Source organism: Populus alba, chromosome 17 (assembly GCF_005239225.2).
Source record: "Populus alba chromosome 17, ASM523922v2, whole genome shotgun sequence".
NCBI classification, from domain to species: Eukaryota; Viridiplantae; Streptophyta; class Magnoliopsida; order Malpighiales; family Salicaceae; genus Populus; species Populus alba.
Window position 1 is genome coordinate 7,645,019 of NC_133300.1, and position 23,004 is coordinate 7,668,022.

The 23,004-nt window shown below is 33.0% G+C and overlaps 2 protein-coding genes across 7 annotated transcripts; both read left to right on the forward strand.

Annotated features, from left to right (window-relative positions):
- The first annotated feature begins 105 nt into the window (after positions 1-105).
- LOC118048685 (F-box/LRR-repeat protein 12) lies at positions 106-10,444 on the forward strand. 3 transcript variants are annotated; one of them, XM_073405839.1, is made up of 4 exons: positions 106-214; positions 391-506; positions 969-2,674; positions 10,328-10,444. In XM_073405839.1, exon 3 carries the CDS (start codon positions 1,304-1,306, stop codon positions 2,462-2,464), a length of 1,161 nt encoding a protein of 386 aa, XP_073261940.1. In that variant the 5' UTR covers positions 106-214; positions 391-506; positions 969-1,303; the 3' UTR covers positions 2,465-2,674; positions 10,328-10,444. The 3 variants fall into 3 exon arrangements, with proteins under 3 accessions (XP_073261940.1, XP_073261941.1, XP_073261942.1); XM_073405841.1 differs by lacking the exon at positions 106-214 and having other exon boundaries at positions 365-506; positions 969-1,096; positions 1,175-2,674; XM_073405840.1 differs by lacking the exon at positions 391-506 and having other exon boundaries at positions 196-214.
- Positions 375-10,444, forward strand: LOC118048681 (F-box/LRR-repeat protein 12). 4 transcript variants are annotated; one of them, XM_035058460.2, is made up of 3 exons: positions 7,723-7,863; positions 8,035-8,150; positions 8,617-10,444. In XM_035058460.2, exon 3 carries the CDS (start codon positions 8,952-8,954, stop codon positions 10,110-10,112), a length of 1,161 nt encoding a protein of 386 aa, XP_034914351.1. In that variant the 5' UTR covers positions 7,723-7,863; positions 8,035-8,150; positions 8,617-8,951; the 3' UTR covers positions 10,113-10,444. The 4 variants fall into 4 exon arrangements, with proteins under 4 accessions (XP_034914353.1, XP_034914350.1, XP_034914351.1 ...); XM_035058462.2 differs by lacking the exons at positions 7,723-7,863; positions 8,035-8,150 and adding an exon at positions 375-506; XM_035058459.2 differs by lacking the exon at positions 8,035-8,150 and having other exon boundaries at positions 7,713-7,863.
- Positions 10,445-23,004: the final 12,560 nt, after the last annotated feature.

The window sequence follows — 23,004 nt, forward strand, 5'->3', positions numbered from 1 at the left end:
AAAAAAAATGATAAACTCGCTGTGGGCCACCACCTATCTATTAATTAAATAAAAGGAGAGGAGAAATTCTGTACCTGCCTGACTTGGCTGCACTCTTTATTCGAATCGGGGTAGGATATCTTTTTCAATCATTTTAGACGTTTTCTTGTATCTGTTTTTTCTTATGTCAACAAGCCATCCTGTCTTCTCAGTTACCAGGCTTTCAAATCGCTCTGTAATTTTTCTATAATTTTGTTAGGAACTTGTGTTCCTTTTATTTCGAATTATTTGATTATTGGTGACCTGCTCGGGTTCGAATCATCTGCTTTTTCTTTTTTTTTTTTTGACAATTAGGTTTTTTTTTTTCTTTTTTTTGTTCTTGTTTTTTATATTGAGCGGTTTCTGATCTAGTGATTGATGTTCGAACCAAAATCATAGGAGACTTCTGTTTTCATCACTAGTACCACCCGAACTAATTTAGATTCTGCCAGAATCTGCACCTCCTCCAATCAATGACATGATTCTATGTAAGTGCTTAAGGCTACGCACCCTTTTCGAATGGATTTGCAATTCTGTGATTTCAAGGATAAATGTTTAATTATTATTTTTTCTGGGTATTAGGTGTTTGATGAAATTCCTAGCTGAGATGTTAAACTTCGGTGTTCATTTTTATCACTAATCTTGAGCCTGTGAAAGTTGTGGGAATTTCTATCATTCATACTAGAAAGCTTGTTTATACATTGCATTCAAATTGTATTTGTCTAAGCTTAAGCTTTTGTTTTTAGTGGTGGGGCCACCACTAAAAGCAAATAACTGTGAAGAGTTGTACCCACAGGAAATGCTCGTGTTTTGTGCTGTGGAGGGTTGTAGCCACAGCAAACGCAAAAGTCTTAGACAAACATATTCTTAATGATCTTTATATTTCTCTTAATGATGCTTTTATTGATGGTTTTTTACCATTCCAGCTTACTGGTTTTTCTCCTTTGCAGCTTGGCTCTTGTGTATACCCCTTGAATTTAACATCTTCTAGTCGAATCACCTGATGTCAAGAATCTAGAAAGAAGGTTTATATCTCCTTTCTTCTGTTGATCTTAGTCAATTCACACAGGTTGATGAGGTAAACTATCTTCTTGTGTCCCGGGTCATTGTCGTTCAGAAAAACTTCTTTATCGTAAATATTGTGGGGTTCATGTAGGTTATGGATATGGCGATTCACCTGCTCTATGTAGTTTTGAATCTCCCAACTCATCTAGCTCAGCTTATAAAAAAGATACCCTAAAGATCGGGGTTCTACAGCCTTCAGAAGAGTTCTAACAAAGTTCTCATGGAAGAACCTTTGAGTTATACTCTTACCTCTATCATGCACCTACCCGATGATTGCCTGTCTATTGTTTTTCAGTTTCTTGTCTGTAGCTCTGATCATGAATCGTTTGGTTTGACTTGTCATCGCTGGCTTAATATTCAAAACACACATCGTCGGTCCTTACAATTTCATAGTTCATTGGCCCTCCCCAATGCTTCTTCGTTATCTCAAAGGGGGCTTGTTGTTAGTGCCTTCCATCTCCATAGGCTGCTCACCCGTTTTCAGCATTTACACTATTTGTCCCTCTCTGGTTGCTCGGAGCTGCCTGATTCATGCTTAACCTTTTTGCAATCCTATCCTTCAAAGCTGCTTCATCTTAATCTGGACTGTTGTTTTGGAATCACTGACAATGGACTTTCACTGGTTGCCGCTGGTTGCTCCTCCCTAGAGGCTATTAGTCTATATCGATGCAATATTACTGATGCTGGGTTAGAAACTTTAGCTAATGGTTGCTCAGCCTTGAAGCACATAAATCTCTCATACTGCTCACTTGTTTCTGACGGTGGGCTGAGAGCTCTCTCTCAATCTTGCTGTCATCTAGAGGCAGTTAAGATATCTCATTGCAGCGGAGTGACTGGTACAGGGTTTAAAGGGTGTTCACCAACTTTAACTCATATAGATGCTGATTCTTGTAACCTTGATCCAGAAGGCATTATGGGGATTGTAAGTGGAGGTGGTCTTGAGTATTTGAATGTTTCTCGTGTAAACTGGTGGCGTAGTAGAGACACATTGGCAGTGCTAGGTGCAGGTTTTGCCACAAGGCTTAAGATTCTCAATCTTTGGCTGTGCAGGACTGTTGGTGATGAGTCCATTGCGGCAATAGCGAGGGGGTGCCCATTGCTTCAAGAATGGAATGTGGCATTGTGTCATGGGGTCAGGATTGCAGGATGGCAATCTATTGGGATCAATTGCAATAAATTGGAGAAACTTCATGTCAATCGTTGTCGAAATCTGTGTGATCTTGGGTTGCAAGCTTTGAGAGAGGGGTGCAAAGGGCTCTTGGTTTTGTACATTGGACGCACTTGGAAATTATCTGCTACCGCAATAGAGTTGTTTAAATTATGTAGAGGTAATGTTGAGATCAGTGAAAAAGAGATAATGTTTATCGGGCCTAGTAATTAGAAGACGGCGGTGAAAAACAATCCCATGATGCATGCCAGTTGTTAACTAGGAAGAATTTTCCGATTGGGTCCAAAAGTTTGCATTAGTTATGATGGGCTTTTAACATCGTGTTGCTGCAAACATCTTGTAGTAGTATGTGGTTGTTTACGACAGAGAATATCAGTGCTCCTTCTGTGGTGACTTGCAGTTCTTTTAGAGAATGAGTTCAAGGCTCTGTTTGTTTGCAGGAAAGTAGTTTCCTTTGAAAAATGAATTTCGGAGAAAGTAAATTCCTGAAAAGTGAATTCTGGGAAAGTATTTTCCGATGTTTGGCAATGTTATGGAAAATGAACTGGAAAACACTTTCCAGTGTTTGGTTGTGTTATGGAAAATGAACTGGAAAATAATTTATTAATGAATTAATTTTTTTTCAAGTTTATCTAATATATATAAAATATTTAATCACTTACAATAAAAAAAATGAAATCTAAAAAGTATTTATAATGATGAATTTTTTTTATTATATCCTATATTCATACATAGCTTATTAAAATAATGAGGAACAAATCTTACAAATTAAAAAGTTGAATGGGAATGAAATTGAAAAAAAAATATATAATTTCATAAATTATCTCAAATAAAATAAATAATAATCAATATAATAGAGATCAAATCTAAAAATTTTAAAAAAAAATGAAAGATGAAGAAATTAAAATAATAATAATCAACATTTCATAAATTATTTTAAATAAAATAAGTAACAATCAAAAGAATGAGGATCAAATTTGATAGATAAATTTTTTTAATAAAAATATGATAAGGAAAAAGCAAATAGCAATTATAAAAATAAGGACCAAAATTAATATAAAAATAAAATTTTAAGAGATGAAATTGAAAAATAAATATTCAAAATAAAATATATATATCAATCAAAAGTTTAAGGATTAAATTTAATATAATTAGCAAATAATGATATTTCTAATTTTTTCACAACTTTCGGAAAGTGTTTTCCCCTCAAATTTTCCAGGAAAACACTTTCCTGAAAACCAAGTCAATTTTTTCTTTTACTGGAAAGTGTTTTTCATTGACCAACTTTCCTACTGGCAAACAAACACAAGAAAGTTTGGAAAGTGATTCCCGAAAACCACTTTCCAGTTGCGTTAGTTAACTAAGCCAAAAAAAATAATACTAAGCCAAAAACAATGAAAGAAGATGAATGTTGCGTTAGTTAACTGTGCATTCTTTAAAAAAAGCTCCAGCCAAAACCTTTGTATAGAAGCTTTTAGATGATAAAGTATTCTAGAATTGGAAGATTGAAAAGCCCCAGTTGTTTTAAAGAAGTAGTGATTAAATGTCCACTTATATTTGCTTTTATATGCTTTATGGGCTTTGCATTGTAAATTATTGTGTTTTTGTACCTAGTGGCGCAGTTGTTTGGGTAGCATATTTGGCAAGATACTGCGGTTTAATAGCGATGAGTTTTTTTTATCCTACCCCAATTTTTTGTCTTCTATGCCTTGCTATTCGTGACAAGCATTTAAAAATTTAGTTATGCCCTCCACTTTGTATTTTTTTAGATTTAATCTTTATTTTTTTATATGTTTTTATTTTAATGTTTCTTGAAGTATTTTTTTCAATTTCATCTCCCCGTATTTAATTTGATTTGATTTTTTTTTATCAAATCTAGTTATTATTCTTTTAATTGCTATTTTTTTTATACTTGAGGATTTTGCTTTTAGAATCTATTTATTTTTTAAAAGTTTGGTCCTTTTTTTTTTTCATGCTCCATTTCAATTTCAATTTCAATTTTTTTTTAATTTTGTCTTTTGGAATCTTAATTCTTTTTTTTTTAATTTTGGTCCTTATTTTTTTATTGCTCTTTTTTTATCCTTTATTTATTTATTTATTTATTTTTCAATTTAATCCATGATTAATTTCTTTCAATTATATTTCGTTCAAGATTTTGTCCTCATTGTTTATTTTTTTTATGATTTTTTATAATTGAGAATTTTGCTTTGTAATTTTTTCATGTTTACCTTTTACATGCTTTTAGAATCTATTTATTTTTTAAAAGTTTGGTCCTTTTTTTTTTCATGCTCCATTTCAATTTCAATTTCAATTTTTTTTAATTTTGTCTTTTGGAATCTTAATTCTTTTTTTTTTTTTTAATTTTGGTCCTTATATTTTTATTGCTCTTTTTTATCCTTTATTTATTTATTTATTTATTTTTCAATTTAATCCGTGATTAATTTCTTTCAATTATATTTCGTTCAAGATTGTTTATTTTTTTATGATTTTTTATAATTGAAAATTTTACTTTGTAATTTTTTCATGTTTACCTTTTACATGGTATTCTCAGTCTCATGATGTGGTTTACCAGTTTTAATGATTTACATGGTTTGAGTTTGGTCATTTTCTAAAAGATTCCTTTTAGAATTTGTTTGTTCTTTTTCATAATTTGGCATTAACTTATTAGGCCTTGAGCTTCGTGATTTTTTATGTTTTTTTTTTTTTGTAAGGTTATCCCCATCTCATATCTCATATCGTAAGTTAGTAGAGTTAACATGGATTGACTTAGTTTTTTTTTAAAATTGATTTTTTATTCAGTTTTATCATTTTCCATTAAATTATTGACCCTTAAGTATTGTCATTTTTTCACCTTTCTTTATGTGGAGTTATCCCAGATGCATGATGATCAAGCATCTTAGTATCCCCTCCATGAATAAGCGGTGTGTCTAACTCGATGGTAGCCGGAGTGGCAGGTGTGATATTTTTCTTCTTCTTCTTCTCCTCTATTAGTCAATTTTCGTGTTGACATAAAAAAAAATCAAATCAACCCATAAGATTTATTGTACTTAAAATTATCCTTATTCTTTTCATTACAATTTTAAATAATTTATAAAATTAAGGAGTTTTTTCAATTTCATTGTTGTTCTCTTTATTGCAGTTTTTTTTATTAAGAATACTTTATTGAATTAAGATTTGTTTTCAATTTTACTCTAATAGATATGTTCACATATCAGATTTGATTTTTATTTTTTTAATTGTTATTTTTTAATGGTGTTTGCAATTTTTTTTTTGGCAAATTTATCATTCTTTTTTTTTCTTGTCAAATTTAATCCTTTTTTTATTATTATATTTTTTTGAACTTGCAAGATTTTTTTAGATTGATTTTTTTTTCATCCTCCAATATTTTATTGGACATGTGTTTAGTTTTTTAGTTGAGTTCGAATCTAGAATTGAACGGTTTACGAGTTTAAGAGATTGACTATGGTTTATGAATTGACATGGATATGGGTTTCTGTGGTTTTTTTTCTTTTTTAAAAGCTTTTTTTTTTTTTTTTGCATCCCTTGCCATTATGTTATCTCTTTTATTTGCTTTCTATGAGATTTTTTTTGTCAATTTGAAAATAACATAGGTACCTTGGTTTTAGTTTTTTAGTTTTGTTAAATTTAGCTTTTCTAAAGGAATTTTATTTTTAAATTGAATTGAATTAATTAGTTTTATCCTCCAACATTTATTTTTTTAGGTGTTAAGCTTCTAGGTTGAGCCCGGGTCAAGAATTTAATTGATTGCGGGCTTGAGAGTTTAACTTGGGTTTACATAGTTTGCATTGTCTTGATATCTTTTCTATGATGAAAAAAACATTATTGGGCCGAATTGTATTTTTTATAAAAAAAAAAAAAAAAAATTTTATTGCATCCCCTAGTATTTAAAATGAGGCAATACTTGAAGAAATTTTTTTTTAATTTTTTTTGGAAATTGGTATTTTGATTTTATTTACTTTTTTTTTATTGAGTTATCTCAATATTATATTTTGAGACATGAATTCAACAAGTTGATCAAGTTTAAGTCAACCATTTTTTTTTCATTGATTTTTTAATATTTTTGAATATCAAGTAAATAATCATAAAAGCATGAACCCTATTACATGGAACCTACTTTTACAAAGAATCTTTGCATTTTAAATTAAGATGTATTTTGTATGAACAAAGTGTATTAAATATATAATTGTTATTTGATACTTTTGTTTAAATGCGTGATGTCTATTAATAGCACAATAATGCAAACTTATGATTATATATGTATATTATAATGTGAACTTATAATCATACAAACATAATATTATGTGCATGTGTAAGAACCACTTTTAATGAAGTGTTGATTGATGTTTTGTGTATGGATTATATCTCGATAATGAGTGAAAATCGGTTTATCAATTCTCGGAATGATATCATGTTTAAAAAATTATTGTTGTTGTTTTGGCTTTGAAAAGCATGGTTGTTACAGTGATATCTACTCAATGCTCTAAATGTCAAAGTGAAGAAATTCAACCAAGCACGAGTAAACAACGAGAGTAACTATGACTCTTTTAAGGTAGATAAATGTCTTGTCATCTAATTAGTGACGTGCATGAATGGATTAACAAGATTTCCATTGTCAATACCTATTATCCAACGAAACCATAGTCAAAGGATTGAACTTGGTAGAATCAACGGGGAAAGAAGCTTCTATTGAGCTTGACTCTAGTTCAACTTTGTGAAATGACTTAAGAGGTATAGGATAAGTGAGAGTTTCGGTGAAAGTAAAATACCATTATTTTTAATGTTATTTTACTTATTTTGTGAGAGCTTGTTTGGCAGTGTAGTTATGGTTGCTTTTCAAATAACTTTTCGTGTCAAAATGTATGCCAATGATATTTTTTTATTTAAAAAAAAAATTATTTTTGACATTAGCACATCAAAATGATTTGAAAACACTAAAATATATTAATTTAAAGTTAATAAAAGAATAAAAATATTTCAAATTTTTTTCAAAAATATTTTTGAAAACGCAAAAATAACTAGGCCTTTCAAAAACCCACTGACTTTTTTTTTTAATCCAAATCCACTTCGGCGGCCCGATGCAATAAAAAAAAAATATTGTCGGCCGGAGAGTTTAAAGGGCGTTTGGCATTACTGTTGAAATAACTATCTATTTTTTTAAAAAAAAATTAATATATTTTTGATATTTTTAAATCATTTTAATATGTTAATTTTAAAATTAATTTTTAAAAAATAAAAAAATATTATTAACATATTTTTTTAAATAAAAAATATTTTAAAAATAACAATAATTATACTTTCAAGTCCGCCCAGCGAGGCGGCTTAAAAACAATTTGCTTCATTTTTTTTCTTTGTTTCATCTTGATATTACTTGACAATGAAATAAAATGATAAACTCGCTGTGGGCCACCACCTATCTATTAATTAAATAAAAGGAGAGGAGATATTCTTTACCTGTCTGACTTGGCTGCACTCTTTATTCGAATCGGGGCAGGATATCTTTTTCAATCATTTTAGACCTTTTCTTGTCTCTGTTTTTTCTTATGTTAACAAGTCATCCTGTCTTCTCAGTTACCAGGCTTTCAAATCGCTCGGTAATTTTTCTATAATTTTGTTAGAAACTTGTGTTCATTTTATTTCGAATTATTTGATTATTGGTGACCTGCTCGGGTTCGAATCATTTGCTTCTTCTTTTTTTTTTTACAATTAGGTTTTTTTGTTTTGTTTTTGTTCTTGTTTTTTATATTGAGCGGTTTCTGATCCAGTGATTGATGTTCGCACCAAAATCATTGGAGACTTCTGTTTTCATCACAAGTACCACCCGAACTAATTTAGATGCTGCCAGAATCTGCACCTCCTCCAATTAATGACATGATTCTATGTTAGTGCTTAAGGCTACGCACCCTTTTCGAATGGATTTGCAATTCTGTGATTTCAAAGATGAATGTTTAATTATTATTTTTCTGGGTAATAGGTGTTTGATGAAATTCCTAGCTGAGATGTTGTTAAACTTCGGTGTTCATTTTTATCACTAACCTTGAGCCTGTGAAAGTTGTGGGAATTTCTATCATTCATACTAGAAAGCTTGTTTATACATTGCATTTAAATTGTGTTTGTCTAACCTTAAGTTTTTGTTTTTAGTGGTGGGGCCACCACTAAAAGCAAATAACTGTGAAGGATTGTACCCACAGCAAATGCTCGTGTTTTGTGCCGTGGAGGGTTGCAGCCACAGCAAACGCAAATGTCTTAGACAAACATATTCTAAGAATGATCTTTATTTTTCTCTTAATGATGCTTTTATTGATGGCTTTTTACCATTACAGCTTACTGGTTTTTCTCCTTTGCAGCTTGGCTCTTGTGTATACCCCCTGAATTTAACATTTTCTAGTCGAATCACCTGATGTCAAGAATCTAGAAAGAAGGTTTATATCTCCTTTCTTCTGTTGATCTTAGTCAATTCACACAGGTTGATGAGGAAAACTATCTTCTTGTGTCCCGGGTCATTGTCGTTCAGAAAAACTTTATTATCGTAAATATTGTGGGGTTCATGTAGGCTATGGATATGGCGATTCACCTGCTCTATGTAGTTTTGAATCTCCCAACTCATCTAGCTCAGCTTATAAAAAAGATACCCTAAAGATCGGGGTTCTACAGCCTTCAGAAGATTTCTAACAAAGTTCTCATGGAAGAACCTTTGAGTTATACTCTTACCTCTATCATGCACCTACCCGATGATTGCCTGTCTATTGTTTTTCAGTTTCTTGTCTGTAGCACTGATCATGAATCGTTTGGTTTGACTTGTCATCGCTGGCTTAATATTCAAAACACACATCGTCGGTCCTTACAATTTCATAGTTCATTGGCCCTCCCCAATGCTTCTTCGTTATCTCAAAGGGGGCTTGTTGTTAGTGCCTTCCATCTCCATAGGCTGCTCACCCGTTTTCAGCATTTACACTATTTGTCCCTCTCTGGTTGCTCGGAGCTGCCTGATTCATGCTTAACCTTTTTGCAATCCTATCCTTCAAAGCTGCTTCATCTTAATCTGGACTGTTGTTTTGGAATCACTGACAATGGACTTTCACTGGTTGCCGCTAGTTGCTCCTCCCTAGAGGCTATTAGTCTATATCGATGCAATATTACTGATGCTGGGTTAGAAACTTTAGCTAATGGTTGCTCAGCCTTGAAGCACATAAATCTCTCATACTGCTCACTTGTTTCTGACGGTGGGCTGAGAGCTCTCTCTCAATCTTGCTGTCATCTAGAGGCAGTTAAGATATCTCATTGCAGCGGAGTGACTGGTACAGGGTTTAAAGGGTGTTCACCAACTTTAACTCATATAGATGCTGATTCTTGTAACCTTGATCCAGAAGGCATTATGGGGATTGTAAGTGGAGGTGGTCTTGAGTATTTGAATGTTTCTCGTGTAAACTGGTGGCGTAGTGGAGACACATTGGCAGTGCTAGGTGCAGGTTTTGCCACAAGGCTAAAGATTCTCAATCTTTGGCTGTGCAGGACTGTTGGTGATGAGTCCATTGCGGCAATAGCGAGGGGGTGCCCATTGCTTCAAGAATGGAATGTGGCATTGTGTCATGGGGTCAGGATTGCAGGATGGCAATCTATTGGGATCAATTGCAATAAATTGGAGAAACTTCATGTCAATCGTTGTCGAAATCTGTGTGATCTTGGGTTGCAAGCTTTGAGAGAGGGGTGCAAAGGGCTCTTGGTTTTGTACATTGGACGCACTTGGAAATTATCTGCTACCGCAATAGAGTTGTTTAAATTATGTAGAGGTAATGTTGAGATCAGTGAAAAAGAGATAATGTTTATCGGGCCTAGTAATTAGAAGACGGCGGTGAAAAAAAATCCCATGATGCATGCCAGTTGTTAAACTAGGAAGAATTTTCCGATTGGGTCCAAAAGTTTGCATTAGTTATGATGGGCTTTTAACATCGTGTTGCTGCAAACATCTTGTAGTAGTATTTGGTTGTTTACGACAGAGAATATCAATATGTGCTCCTTCTGTGGTGACTTGCAGTTCTTTTAGAGCATGAGTTCAAGAGAAAACAAGAACTGTCACGCACACGTCTGTGTCCCTTGGCAGCGGGAGGAAGGAGAACAGCTCGTCTGGTATTTGTATTCGCTTTTTTTTTAATAACATTTTAAGTTTTATGTTCATTGTCAAAAACTTGGTAAAATCATCCAAGGCAGCTTATATTTTCGACAGAAAATGCATAGTTTTGCGAGTCATAAAATGGAGTACGAGGCGGAGGTCTAGGTATCCAAGTCATAAAATCCATGCTCAACCAAGCAAGGTACGGAGACGGTGTATAGCAATTAGTCAGATGATAAGACTGGTGCCTGTAAATGTACAGCGATATAGGAGAACTTTAACTGACCTGGGAGTCAAGTAGGTATACGACACAAACATTGAAGTTTTTAAGCATCAAATGCTCCACAGAGTCTCGGAACACTGGCACATGTGAAAAGGTTCTATCTAGCCTATAAAACATTTAAGGTTTATAAGAAGTTAGCATCATTGTCAGGAAAACAAGCAAATCATAAAGCAGCGGGTGTAGGACAAGAGAGCTAAAAACAACATAACACGAGGGTTGATGGAGGGTAGAAGTACAAAATCACGTAAATATTATAAACTTATTAATAAATAAATATTAATATTCATTATTGCCCTTTATTCTTGGTCATCATTCTTTCTTTATACCATGTTTATTTTTATAAAAAATTGTATTAATTTTAAATTAATTTTTTTAATATTTTTATATCATTTTTGATATGATGATATTAAAATAATTTTTTAAAAAATAATATATATATATATTATTTATTTGATGCATTATACTCTAAAAAATAATTATTATTATATTCTCAAATATTTTTTTAATTAAAAAAAAACTTAATCTCAAGTTTGAAAGGTAGGAAAAACTGCATGAATTTCCATGCACTCCGTATCCTCAACATAAAAATTGTGTTTCATGCCTCTTATCTGTTGGTAATAAGACAGACTTCTTAACTACAATACTGAATTTGAAAGGAAAAACAAAGTCAATAATGTAATAATCCATGCCTTTAAACTCCTCAAAGATAGAATCTTTAATTAGTTTGTAAAACTTCACAATCTTTTTGTATAAGAACCGTTGCTTTAGTGGGTGTTTATTTACGCGGTAGCTTCTGCTTTTAAAGCTAACCGCGTAAACCAAGCGTTTGGTAACATAAGAAAAGCTGTTTTTTATTTGATGGGTCCCATAATTTGTTTCATCAAACCATGGTTTTGCAAAAGCAGCTGGGAGCTGCTTCTCATTATTTACCTGTGCACAACCACACAATGATTGGACACCGAACCAGAAATATTATTTATGCACGCGTATGATCATAGACGATGGAGGATAGTCCAAACCATTGAGAAATTGGGCTTTAACTTGTGTTTTGGGTTTAATTTATATGAACTTTTAGATGAGTTTTATTAATTTGGTTTTATTTGTTGGGCTTGATTTAATTAATGTTAAGTATTTTATTTAGTGGGCTATAAGCCCAACCCCTTATTCTAGTTAGGGTTTTAGTATAAATACCCTACTTCTCTAAATGTTAAGGGACTTTGAATGATTAATGAAAATTTGCAGATTTGCATATCTCCAACCCCTCTCCTCCTCTTCTTCTTAGCTTCTTTCTTTCTCTAAAGCTTCTTTCTTTTCTTGCTTTAATTCTTTTTTATTTGTTGTCCCGCGTCAAATTTGGTATCAGAGCACGGCTTTTAATTGTTCTTACAATTAATAGATCAATGTGTTATGTTTAACCCTAGAATAATCTATAAAAAAAAAAGTTACTGTTCATCAAAAAAATTTATTGTTCATCCTCTACGCAGCCGCCGGAAAAAGTCCCTGTTCAGAAACCCACAGTTTACTGTTCACTGTTCAAAATCACTGTTCACTACCGAAGCTCTGTGCATCAACGCCGATTGGAAACTCTGCCTCAACGCCGGTCAAACCAAGACCCACGGCGGCAGACTCTCCTACAGAAGGCCACTCTCCACACCTCTGACAGATCGCACCGAATCATCTTCAACGGCACCTCCACAAGACCACAGCAGACCTGCGGCTTCAGCTACCATCGCCCTCAACCATTAGCAACCGACAGAGCAGTAGAACTAGCAGGCGCACAAAACCCATCACAGCCAACGTCGACTCGGGGTTTACAGCAGCACCAGCCACGCCTTCTCTCAACAACCACCAAGATCCACGTAGCAACAGATCTGCCATCAGTGGATCTCCGGCTTCAGCAGCACAAAACCACCGACAATAACCCATCTTCGGTTCCAAACCATCAGCCGCAACCACCAGTATATCTGCACATCAGTCCCACAGAACGATCGGCCATTCAACATCAACGCTGGTCACAACCAACGATCAAAAGGACACGCCGATTCACTGTCTTCAACAACCCGCAGCGCCGCGCCCACAACAGTTCCTTGTCTTCGATTCCAAACCAGCAGCCGCAACCACCACAGACACCACCGCCTCCTCCCTTGCACCGCCAGACCCATCAGAATCAGCGAGCTTCATGCACTGTTGCTGACAGCAGCGACAACAAGTCACAGAAGCAAATCAGGGAAGAAAGAAACAGACACTGGTAGATAATTAACCTAGACACGTCAGCACATCAGTGGCACCTTCCACGTCAGCATGTCTTGCCACGTCAGCGTTGTCTGCCACATCATCTGCCTCGTCAGCACATCCAGTTGGCCACGTCAGCTCCAACAGATTTCAGCCTCCTCCCAGCACTCTAGTCAGTGAATCACTCTCCCCTATTTGTTGAAGTTTACTTTTCTTGGTTTTTCACTTGTCATTCAAGGTTATTATTAATATTACTTTTGTGCCTAGAAAAAAATCTCCAAAAAAAAAAAAATCTCACCTAGCATTTTTATTGTTAATTATGTTCATCAACCTCTTTCATTAGTGATAGCTAATATCTTGTTCTATTTGATAATTATAATATCTCACTTGTGACATCGTGTTTGATTAATCATTTACACAAAAAAAAAATCTAGTATTACATGCTTACAATTTTATTAGTGTAATTTGTTCTTGATTAATCTCCACATTTAAAAAAAAAAAAATTAGCTTTATTTTTGTATTGTGATTTTACATGCAAGAACCATTTGTGATCTCAATTCCATTTATAAATTAGTATTGCATGCATTTGTGTCACGATCATCTAGTGTCTAAGTTCAAGTTTACACTTACTGTAGACTCAACCTTTAGTGATACCCTGATGATCATTTCAAAGGAACTGCAAACTTAGGTGATCAACATGTTTAGAAGAATTGAGCCCCAAGAGAGTTTTCGAATAAAGTACTCAAAGACCAATAAATATCACAAGAATAATCATTATGGAAAAGATCACTCTGAGCGACACCAATATGACCATCATTTAGGTTACTCTAAACATGATGACTTTGATGAGCGAGTCTTGAGTCCTAACAAAATAGAAGCCCCCACTTTTGACGGTCGTCATGACTCTTGGATATTTGATATGTGGATTCGTGATATGGATCAATTCTTTGAGTGGCATAATTTGTCTGATAATAAGAAAGTTAGATTTGCTAAGATGAAACTCATTGATAAAGCCAAAATTTATTGGAGAGATGTTGAGGATTGCTTAGAGATGAGAGGTAAACCTCCTATAACTGACTAGATCAAAATGAAACAAAAACTTCAAGAGAAATACGTACCCCAGTCTTATAGGAATAAACTCTTAGACCAATGGAACAATCTAAGACAAGGGAATAAGTCTATCAATGAGTACATAAGGCAGTTTAACGATTACATGATTAGATGTGTCATAAGAGAGAGTGAAGCCATGACTTTGCGTAGATTTTGTAGAGGCTTAAATGATGATCTTAGAAGAGAAGTTGTATTTCAAGGTGTATCTACCCTTGACCAAGCTTATACCTTAACTAAAGACTACAAGTTGGTCACAAAGGATCAGTGGAAAAATCGTCAGGACTCTTATAGTATCCCTATTAGGTCCCAATTCAGAAGTAGTGATTCTTTGTTAGTTGCTCCACCCCACAGGCCTAATCCTAGTAACTCACAACCTTACAAGAAAGATAAAGGCAAACGAGTTGTTAATGAGGTGTCTAAAGTGAGTTTAATGGTTAAGTGTACTAATTGTCTAGGTTTTGGTCATATCTCTTTAAATTGTACCTCTAAACCTTTAGTCATCCAAAAATTTAGGGATATAGGTAAAGAGGAATATTGTAGTGTTGAAGTGTATGAGCCTAATCTTGAGGATTTTAGTGACCTAGATAACGAGGATGTGCAAGAAGAGGGACCCAACACAATGAGTCCCAATGAGCTTGAGAATGAGGTTAAGAAAGAGTCTGATATGTCTGCTTTAATGGTAGAGGAAGTTTTAGGAAACTCTTCAGTGGAATCACCTATAGAGATAAGTATGGTCTTAGAAAAGTCTCATGATATTAGTTCTCCTGAATTATCTGATTCCTCACCCCATATGCTTGATGTCCAGCACATCATAAGTTTAGAGCAACATGTTGAGCTTTTTGACCCCTTACCACATGCACGTGATGAGGAAGATGAAGATAATCCTAGTTTACTTGATTGTGTCCATACCATATCTACAGAGGTTTCAAATAATGTTTGTCTCATTCCACACCCTCAATCATTTAGTGTTCATAGTTACAAACCTGAGAAGCCTATAGAACACCTTCCCATATCTCCTCATGATAGGATGTCTAAGTCAGCTGAGTCATTACCATGTAGGGTTCATAATTTGCATATTGAGATCATGAAACAAATTCAAGCAAGTAATGAACAATACAAATTTCGAGCTGATTTACTTAAATATCATAATGCACTTAATGTTGGAGATTATTTTATGATACAGATTAGACCTGAACGGTGTCCTTTGGAAACCGAGCATAAATTGTAAGTAAGTAGTGCTAGACCATTCAAAGTGTTGCAAATGATTGAATCAAATACTTATGTCATTAAATTGCCATTAAACTTTGATATTAGCTCTACTTTGAACATGAAAGACCTTGGTATTTATAAAATACAACTCATCCCTGATTCTCCTTTTGATACCCCTACTTCATTATCCATATCTTTGGCACAAAAGGAACATATTAATGCTACTTTGAATGCACAAGTTGTTTTTACCAGGGATGGTGAACTTCAGCAAATCCCGGTATATGAATTCGACGACCAAATTCAGACTATACTTGGATTATCATAGGAACATCACAACAGCTTGATCCTTGTCATTGAGAGCATTATCGGAGCTGTCTTGACCTATACTCGACGGGGTCGAGTTCTTCCAACCCCGGGAGAATTGATGGGGACACCGAACCAGAAATATTATTTATGCACGCGTATGATCATAGACGATGGAGGATAGTCCAAACCATTGAGAAATTGGGCTTTAACTTGTGTTTTGGGTTTAATTTATATGAACTTTTAGATGGGTTTTATTAATTTGGTTTTATTTGTTGGGCTTGATTTAATTAATGTTAAGTATTTTATTTAGTGGGCTATAAGCCCAACCCCTTATTCTAGTTAGGGTTTTAGTATAAATATCCTACTTCTCTAAATGTTAAGGGACTTTGAATGATTAATGAAAATTTGCAGATTTGCATATCTCCAACCTCTCTCCTCCTCTTCTTCTTAGCTTCTTTCTTTCTCTAAAGCTTCTTTCTTTTCTTGATTTAATTCTTTTTTATTTGTTGTCCCACGTCACAAAAACTACCACAATACCAAACACGCTCTTAACTTCTTCATCCGCAGAATCATGTTCTTCTTGTGCCAGCACGATCTTCGTCTGCTCTAACAAGTTTTATCCAATTTCTTCTTCAATGCTTGTCTTCTTCAATTTCTTCTTATATATATATATATAATCATAAGAAAGTTTTGAGCATAATAAAGAGAAAAAATATTAAAATACAAGATAATGAACTTTAAAGCATCTTCTAGAATATTTAATTTTCATAACAATGTATTCATCCTCATTATTTTTTACATTCTATACATAACTGTTGGCTTAATAGATGATTTTATAATATTAACTAATTTTACAGACTTTTTCCTCAAAATAAAATAATCTTTGAAAATCTGAACATAATTTTAGGATACTTTAGATGCATAAAAAAAAAAATTCATGTTAAGCATAGAGAAACATAAAATAAGATTTTCATAATACAAATATCAATTTCAATTGATCACTTTATTAACTCTAAAATTAAAAAACAAGTATTTCCTTCATTAAATTTCATGTGGATGCCATAAATTTCTTACAATTATCTCTTACATTTTTAATTTAATTATTTCTATAAAATCATTATAAATACTTTTAATTTATAGTAAAAAAATAATTTAAATTTCATTTTCTTTTTATTTACTCGTGATTACATCTTGGTTTAATCATTGATTTTATCAGTCGATCATACTAACTTTAACATTTAGGGTCATTACCTCAATTTATCATTTGCTTCATTTATTTTCAAATCTATAAATCGTTTTTTAATCAACAAATTTGGTATATTCATTTAATCACCTAAAGTGTTGTGTTTCAATCCATTTACTACTGTTTATTTATTTTGACATTTTTTTATTTTACTTACAACTTGTCAATGTCACTTTTAAATTCCCTCTTATAATGTCTCAATCAAAAACTTTTATATATATATATATATATATATATATATATATATATTTTTTTTTTTTTCTTTCTTTCTCTGTTTATTACTTATACCCCACTCATGACTCATTTGCCTAGTTTTCATCCTCAATTATTCATTATGCCTTTTTATAACTCATTTATATATTTTTCAATCATAAATATTTATTTGAACCATTTATTGATCATCTATGTATTTTTCATCCACAAATATTCATTTGATATATTTTTGACACTATCAAGTATCTTTCCATTTTAAATATTCCTTTATATCCATGTTTGGCACATTCAATTATTTTTCATCACCTTAAATATATTTCAATCTTTGTCCATTGTTGTGACCAAGTCAAATTTTTACACATTAAATTCCATTATTGCAGTCAATTTAATTTTCACATTACACAACGCTTTATTAAACTCACTGTTGTGGTTAATTCTCATTTCATGTATTAAATTCTATCATTAATAGTCCATTTAATTAAATTTCAACATTGTGATTAATTTCCATTACACACGTTAAATTCCTGCCACAAAATCATGTTTCTTTTCATATCTCTTTTTTTTTTTTTTTTTTTTTCCATATCCGTAACCTTAGTCACTGACCATACAAGAGACTAAGTAACATATTTATAATCTTAGTCAGTGTCCACATGACCGACTAAGTAATTAGTTCCATAACCTTAGTCATTATCCACATAGTTAAGTAACATATGCATATTCATAGTCCCCATCCAAGGAATTGACAATGAAATTAATAATCTCTTAGCTGTCATCCCTAAATAACTAAGTCCATAATTTCCATCACAAGGGTGACTATGTAATTAATAATCTCTTAATTTTCATTAACAGCTAACTAAGTTCATAGTTCTCATAACAAGAGCTAACTATGTCTCTTTATCAAGTTCATTATTATGGTCTATTTAAAATTCACACGAGTTTTGATCATTTACAAATTTATAGGTGGATATTCATTGTTGTGGTCGTTTGCAATCATATAAAAATATACTGGTTACTGTTATTGCGGTTATATATATATATATATATTTGCTGGTGCATATAATTATATTTCACTTATACATGAATGGGAAGCTGTCTTTTATATAATTTTCTATCTTATCAACATAAATTCTCATAATAAATAGATTTCACAACACAAATTTGCATTGAAAACTAAAAACTACAAAAGCATTTTAAACAATTACAAAGGAAAGGGAGTGATCATTACCTTGAACTCTTGCTATATATACTCTTGAAAAGTTGAGTTCCATTCTAGAAAACACATTATTGTTTAACCAAATGTGGCTTTAGTAAAATTTTCAAATGTTCAAAAGATTATTTTGCAATTAATTTTGAGTTCGTCACTTTTTTACCCTTTATATTTAATAATTGAAATTGTGACTTACATATGAGGTGCTTTTTCAGTATTAAATGGATTAATTTCCTTATACAAAAACAAAAAAAAAAATCTTTGTATTAAAAAAATACAACTTTATTTTTAAATTGTATATGACTAAGTCTCTCAAAAATTAAAATATATATATCATATTTTCATAAATAAATAAAAAAATACGATGCATGATTTAGCATTTTTAAATACAGATTTCCAAGAAAATTAGTTTTTTTGATATATTTACATGTATTTTTGGTTTTAATAATTAGTTCATGAAATCCAAGAGAACTTGGCCTAAATTTTAAGAAAACCAAAGAATTATTTTGTTTGTTCAAATATCAAAGATTACAAATTTATATGTAAGATGTATTTTTGATATTAAAAGAAAAATACAAAAAAGAAATTAATATTAGAATGATTATGTTTTAACATGATAATATAAGGATCTCTTTATTGAGTAAGATTTTTCTTAAACCTTAGACATGCTAACGGTTAAAAAACAAAATAATATCCTAGTTTATATCATACAAATAAACATTGCAAATTACCTTAGGTAAAATGTACTAAGGGTGTTATGTCATCTCTACACATAACAAATCCTTTTATCCTGACTCTGAGACCAGTTAGGGTTTTTAGTAACCAAAATACTAAGTAGCAACTTTATTTTTTTTATTGGTAAAGATCAAAAATTCATTGTTCTGGAAATTCACATCCCAAAGATTCCGATTTGGAAGGATAATCACCATAATGCTGCACACATGTGACAATATGCATGATGAAGCACATTGCAACGTATCATGGACATCTGGTTCTAAATAGCAGTTACTTAAGCATGGATCAACCAGCTCGTGAATAATTATTATTACATGTGCACGTGCTATTTTTATTTTATTTTACCTGGTAGTTTTTATGGACCGTCTTATTACTCGTTTCATTTTAAACTAATTCATTAAGAATTTTCACCCTGAACATAATAAAGTTTTCTTTAGGGTTCTCACAATTTTCGATTACAAAATGTGTGATTGTATGTGGGGGGCTTATACTAGCAATCGGTGTTATCCATGCGTAAAATTATAAATTAGTTTATTTAGAACCACACTTTATTTTTATTATTATTTTCTTCTAAATATTTTCACCTCAAATCAATAAAGATTTCCTTTAAATTATCTTTTTTTATCCAATTGAAAGTTTACGTGATTCTTTCTTTCTTGAATTGTCACATACCAATTTAATTATTACTTTATCTACTCTAAACCAAAATTGATTTAATAAAAAATTTCATCCCAAATTATATACTTTTTTTTCCTCCTAATTTATTATTTTTTTCGCCGAGAATCTCCCCATTTAACATTGGTTTACTAATTTTAAACTGGGGCTTACATGTAAGAAATTGAAGAGTATAAATGCTTTGAAGTTGTGATTATTTGATATAATAGTAAAGTTTATATGATATTATAACACTATTATTCAGTATATTAGATCAGATTAAGGATGATCAGATTTACATTTAAACACACAATTAACAACCCCTGGCAATATATTCATATATCATAAGCATCGAAAACACACAATTAAAATTCCCCTCAGCTTCAAAATTGCCAAGAAATAGCAGCTTCAATGAGGAAATAAATGATAACAGTGGCAGAACCTAGAGATAATGATCCCTGATCGGAAAGACCAAAGGGGTAATAGCCAAATCCGAATTCACCCATGATTATCTCTTCAGATAGAATTTAAGTCTGCTTTAAATCCTACTTGGAAAAGGATTTGTGATCATATACTTCTAACTTTTAATTTTCACAAGCATCCTAAAACGTTGAGGAAAAGGATTAATGACCCACTATATAGAATCTTTCGCCAAGAACTACGTGCAGTCTATCTCAGTTACTTGTTAATTTGTTTTCTTTCTCTTCCTCTCTAAAGCCTAAGAGAGATGAAGAGATGCGGAGATTACAGTGAAGATTACATCCATTTCATCTTCTCTCAGCAACCTTCGGAAGAAGTTGACCCTTTCATAAACTATGTCAAGAAAGTGAAAGCCCGGTTTCAACATGACCAGCCTGAGAAAAAAATCCGCAGCCTTATCAGGATCGCGGAAGATGCCATGATTTCAGAAGCTGCCCGTGATGGTGTCGTGGCAGGGAGGCCTCAAGATTTCCAAGAACGAATTAAGGCAATTCTTGGAGGTTATAATGACTTGATTGATGGGTACAACTCATTAATGCCGCCTTGCCATCAAATCAGCCTTGGTGATGTGGAGAAGAAGGAAACTGAGGAGAGTAAGAAAAACGGATTTCTAGATGCTATGGATTCTCTGAACAAGCCGAGGATCGAATGTGGCGAGGATGGTTATGAGGAGAATTTGAACTTGTTCAAGGAAGGGTCTAGGGTGTTGGTTGATGTCAACAATTTTTCTCCTAAGCTAACCGAAGGCCGTCCTGATTTGCTACAGGACGTTCTTAGATTTGTGCCACTTCTTGAAGCAAAACCTTTGGCCTATCATCTTCCAGATTTGCGATCTGCAGACCTCACCAACAGTGGGGTTGATGAACATGAGAAAAGCAGTCCGGAAAATATTGAAGATTGCGAGGCAGAAATTGTTAGGGCAGACGAGTCTGAAGATAGTGGCTGTAGCCTTAATGATGAGGAGAAGAAGGAAACAGTTGCAGACACGGCAAGTAAGACAAACGGATTTCGAGTGGCCACGGATTTTGTAAACAAGCTGAGGATCAAGTGTGGTGCGGACGACTACGAAGAATTCTTGAAAATTTTCAGGTTTTATAAAAAAGGGTCTAGGAACTGGGTTGACGTCTGCGCTTCTGGTCTCGACCTAACCGAAGGCCATCCTGATTTGCAAGAAGAGTTTCTTAGATTTATGGCAATTACTGAAGCAAAGCCATTGACGTATCGCCTTCCAGATTTGCAATCTTCAGACCTCACCAAAGGTACGGTTGATGAGCAGCAGAAAAGGACTCCTGAAAAAGGGAAAGTTTGCCCAAAGACCGATCAAGAAAGAAAATTTGTCAAGGCAAATGGATCTGGAAGTATCTCAGAACAGATTGGAGAAGGAACTGGCTTCTTAGAGAACGTTAAGAAGAGTCTTTCTTGTGAGGTGAGTTACAAGAAATTCTTAAAGCTTTTCTTTGCTTACATCAAGGGAAAAGTTGAAAGGGCAGAAGTAGAAGACATGGTTTCCAGTTTGATTGGAAATTATCCTGATCTGATGGGCGAGTTCCTTCGATTCTGGAAGAATCGTGAGAGTTTAGGTGTACTTGAAGTAAGGGGATGCAAAGAGAAGAACAAAAGGAGGGGGAGGCGTGGGAATAAACCGATTGAAGAACTTGATCTCTCTACGTGTGTAAAGTGCACTCCTGGATATCTAATCCTCCCTGAAGAACATAGGAACAATACGAGGAGACATAAATCCGAAGTACTGAATGATGAGGTAATATCCGTGTCTTCAAGACTGCGGGGCAACTCCTTCAAGAACAGGCGTCTAAATGAGTATGAAAACAACTTGTTTGAATGTGAAGATGAACAATTTGAGCTGAACATGTTACTGGAATGGTTTAAATCAGCTGACATATACGCAGAGGAACTGGGAGGAGTCGCTGTCAAAAATGAAGAGAGAAATGGGAGTCCAATTAGCTTCCAGAGGTGTATCGAACGCTTATATGGAGATCAGGGAGTTGAGGTTCTTGACATATTCCATAAAGATACACAGAACGCACTGCCCATCTTAAGAACGCGCTTGCAACAGAAAATAGCAGAGCTGTCTGAATATCGCGACAGTCTAAGAAGTAGCTGGACTGAAGTATATACCAGAAACCATCACAAATCACTTGGCCTCCGACACTGCTGATCTTCATGGCGATGACAAGGAGCCAGTCTAGCTGTTTGTAATTTGGTTTTGAGATATGTGGTTCTGATCAAAGTTGATATGTAGGGATCACTTTTAAGAATCTTGATTAGCAAGTATTTTCTGTGCTTCCATGGAGATTTGCAGTGCACCAAGCTATTCTGTATTGATCTTTTTTCCTTCTGTGTTTTTTAGCTGTGGTGTTTCTCTAGTGCTCTGCTATCTTTGTAGCGTTCGCCTGTTCATCTGGGCCTCTTTGCACCTTCATTTCTAAATAATAAATTGCGATTGATTTGGCTCAACTATCCCTACCATGTTAGAAATAAAAAAATATATGAAATTAACTTTCTGACAATAATAAGTAATTGTAATGTATTAGCTGTGTTATCCATATATTTTTAAGTAATTGTAAATATATATTTTATGGGTTATCCATGTATGATAACATGTGTCACTATCATAAAATCTACTAATACAAATAAAATGTTTACATGTGTTAAAATTCTTGTTGTTGGTAGATAGATTGATAATGTAACTACCGATAAAAATCTATTGATAAAATTATAAAATATAATAATATATGTTTTAGAAAACATATTTAAATTATAACAGTTATCATATTTTTAATTATCTTCTTGTTAAAAAAGATATTATAAAAAAGAATTTAGTAATGACAAAACCCTTATGTTTTAACCTCTATATTTTAAGCTAGAGAGCTATTAGATTTTTTATCTTTTTATTTTGTCTAATTTTTATTTTTTTATTATTTTAAATTGAGTT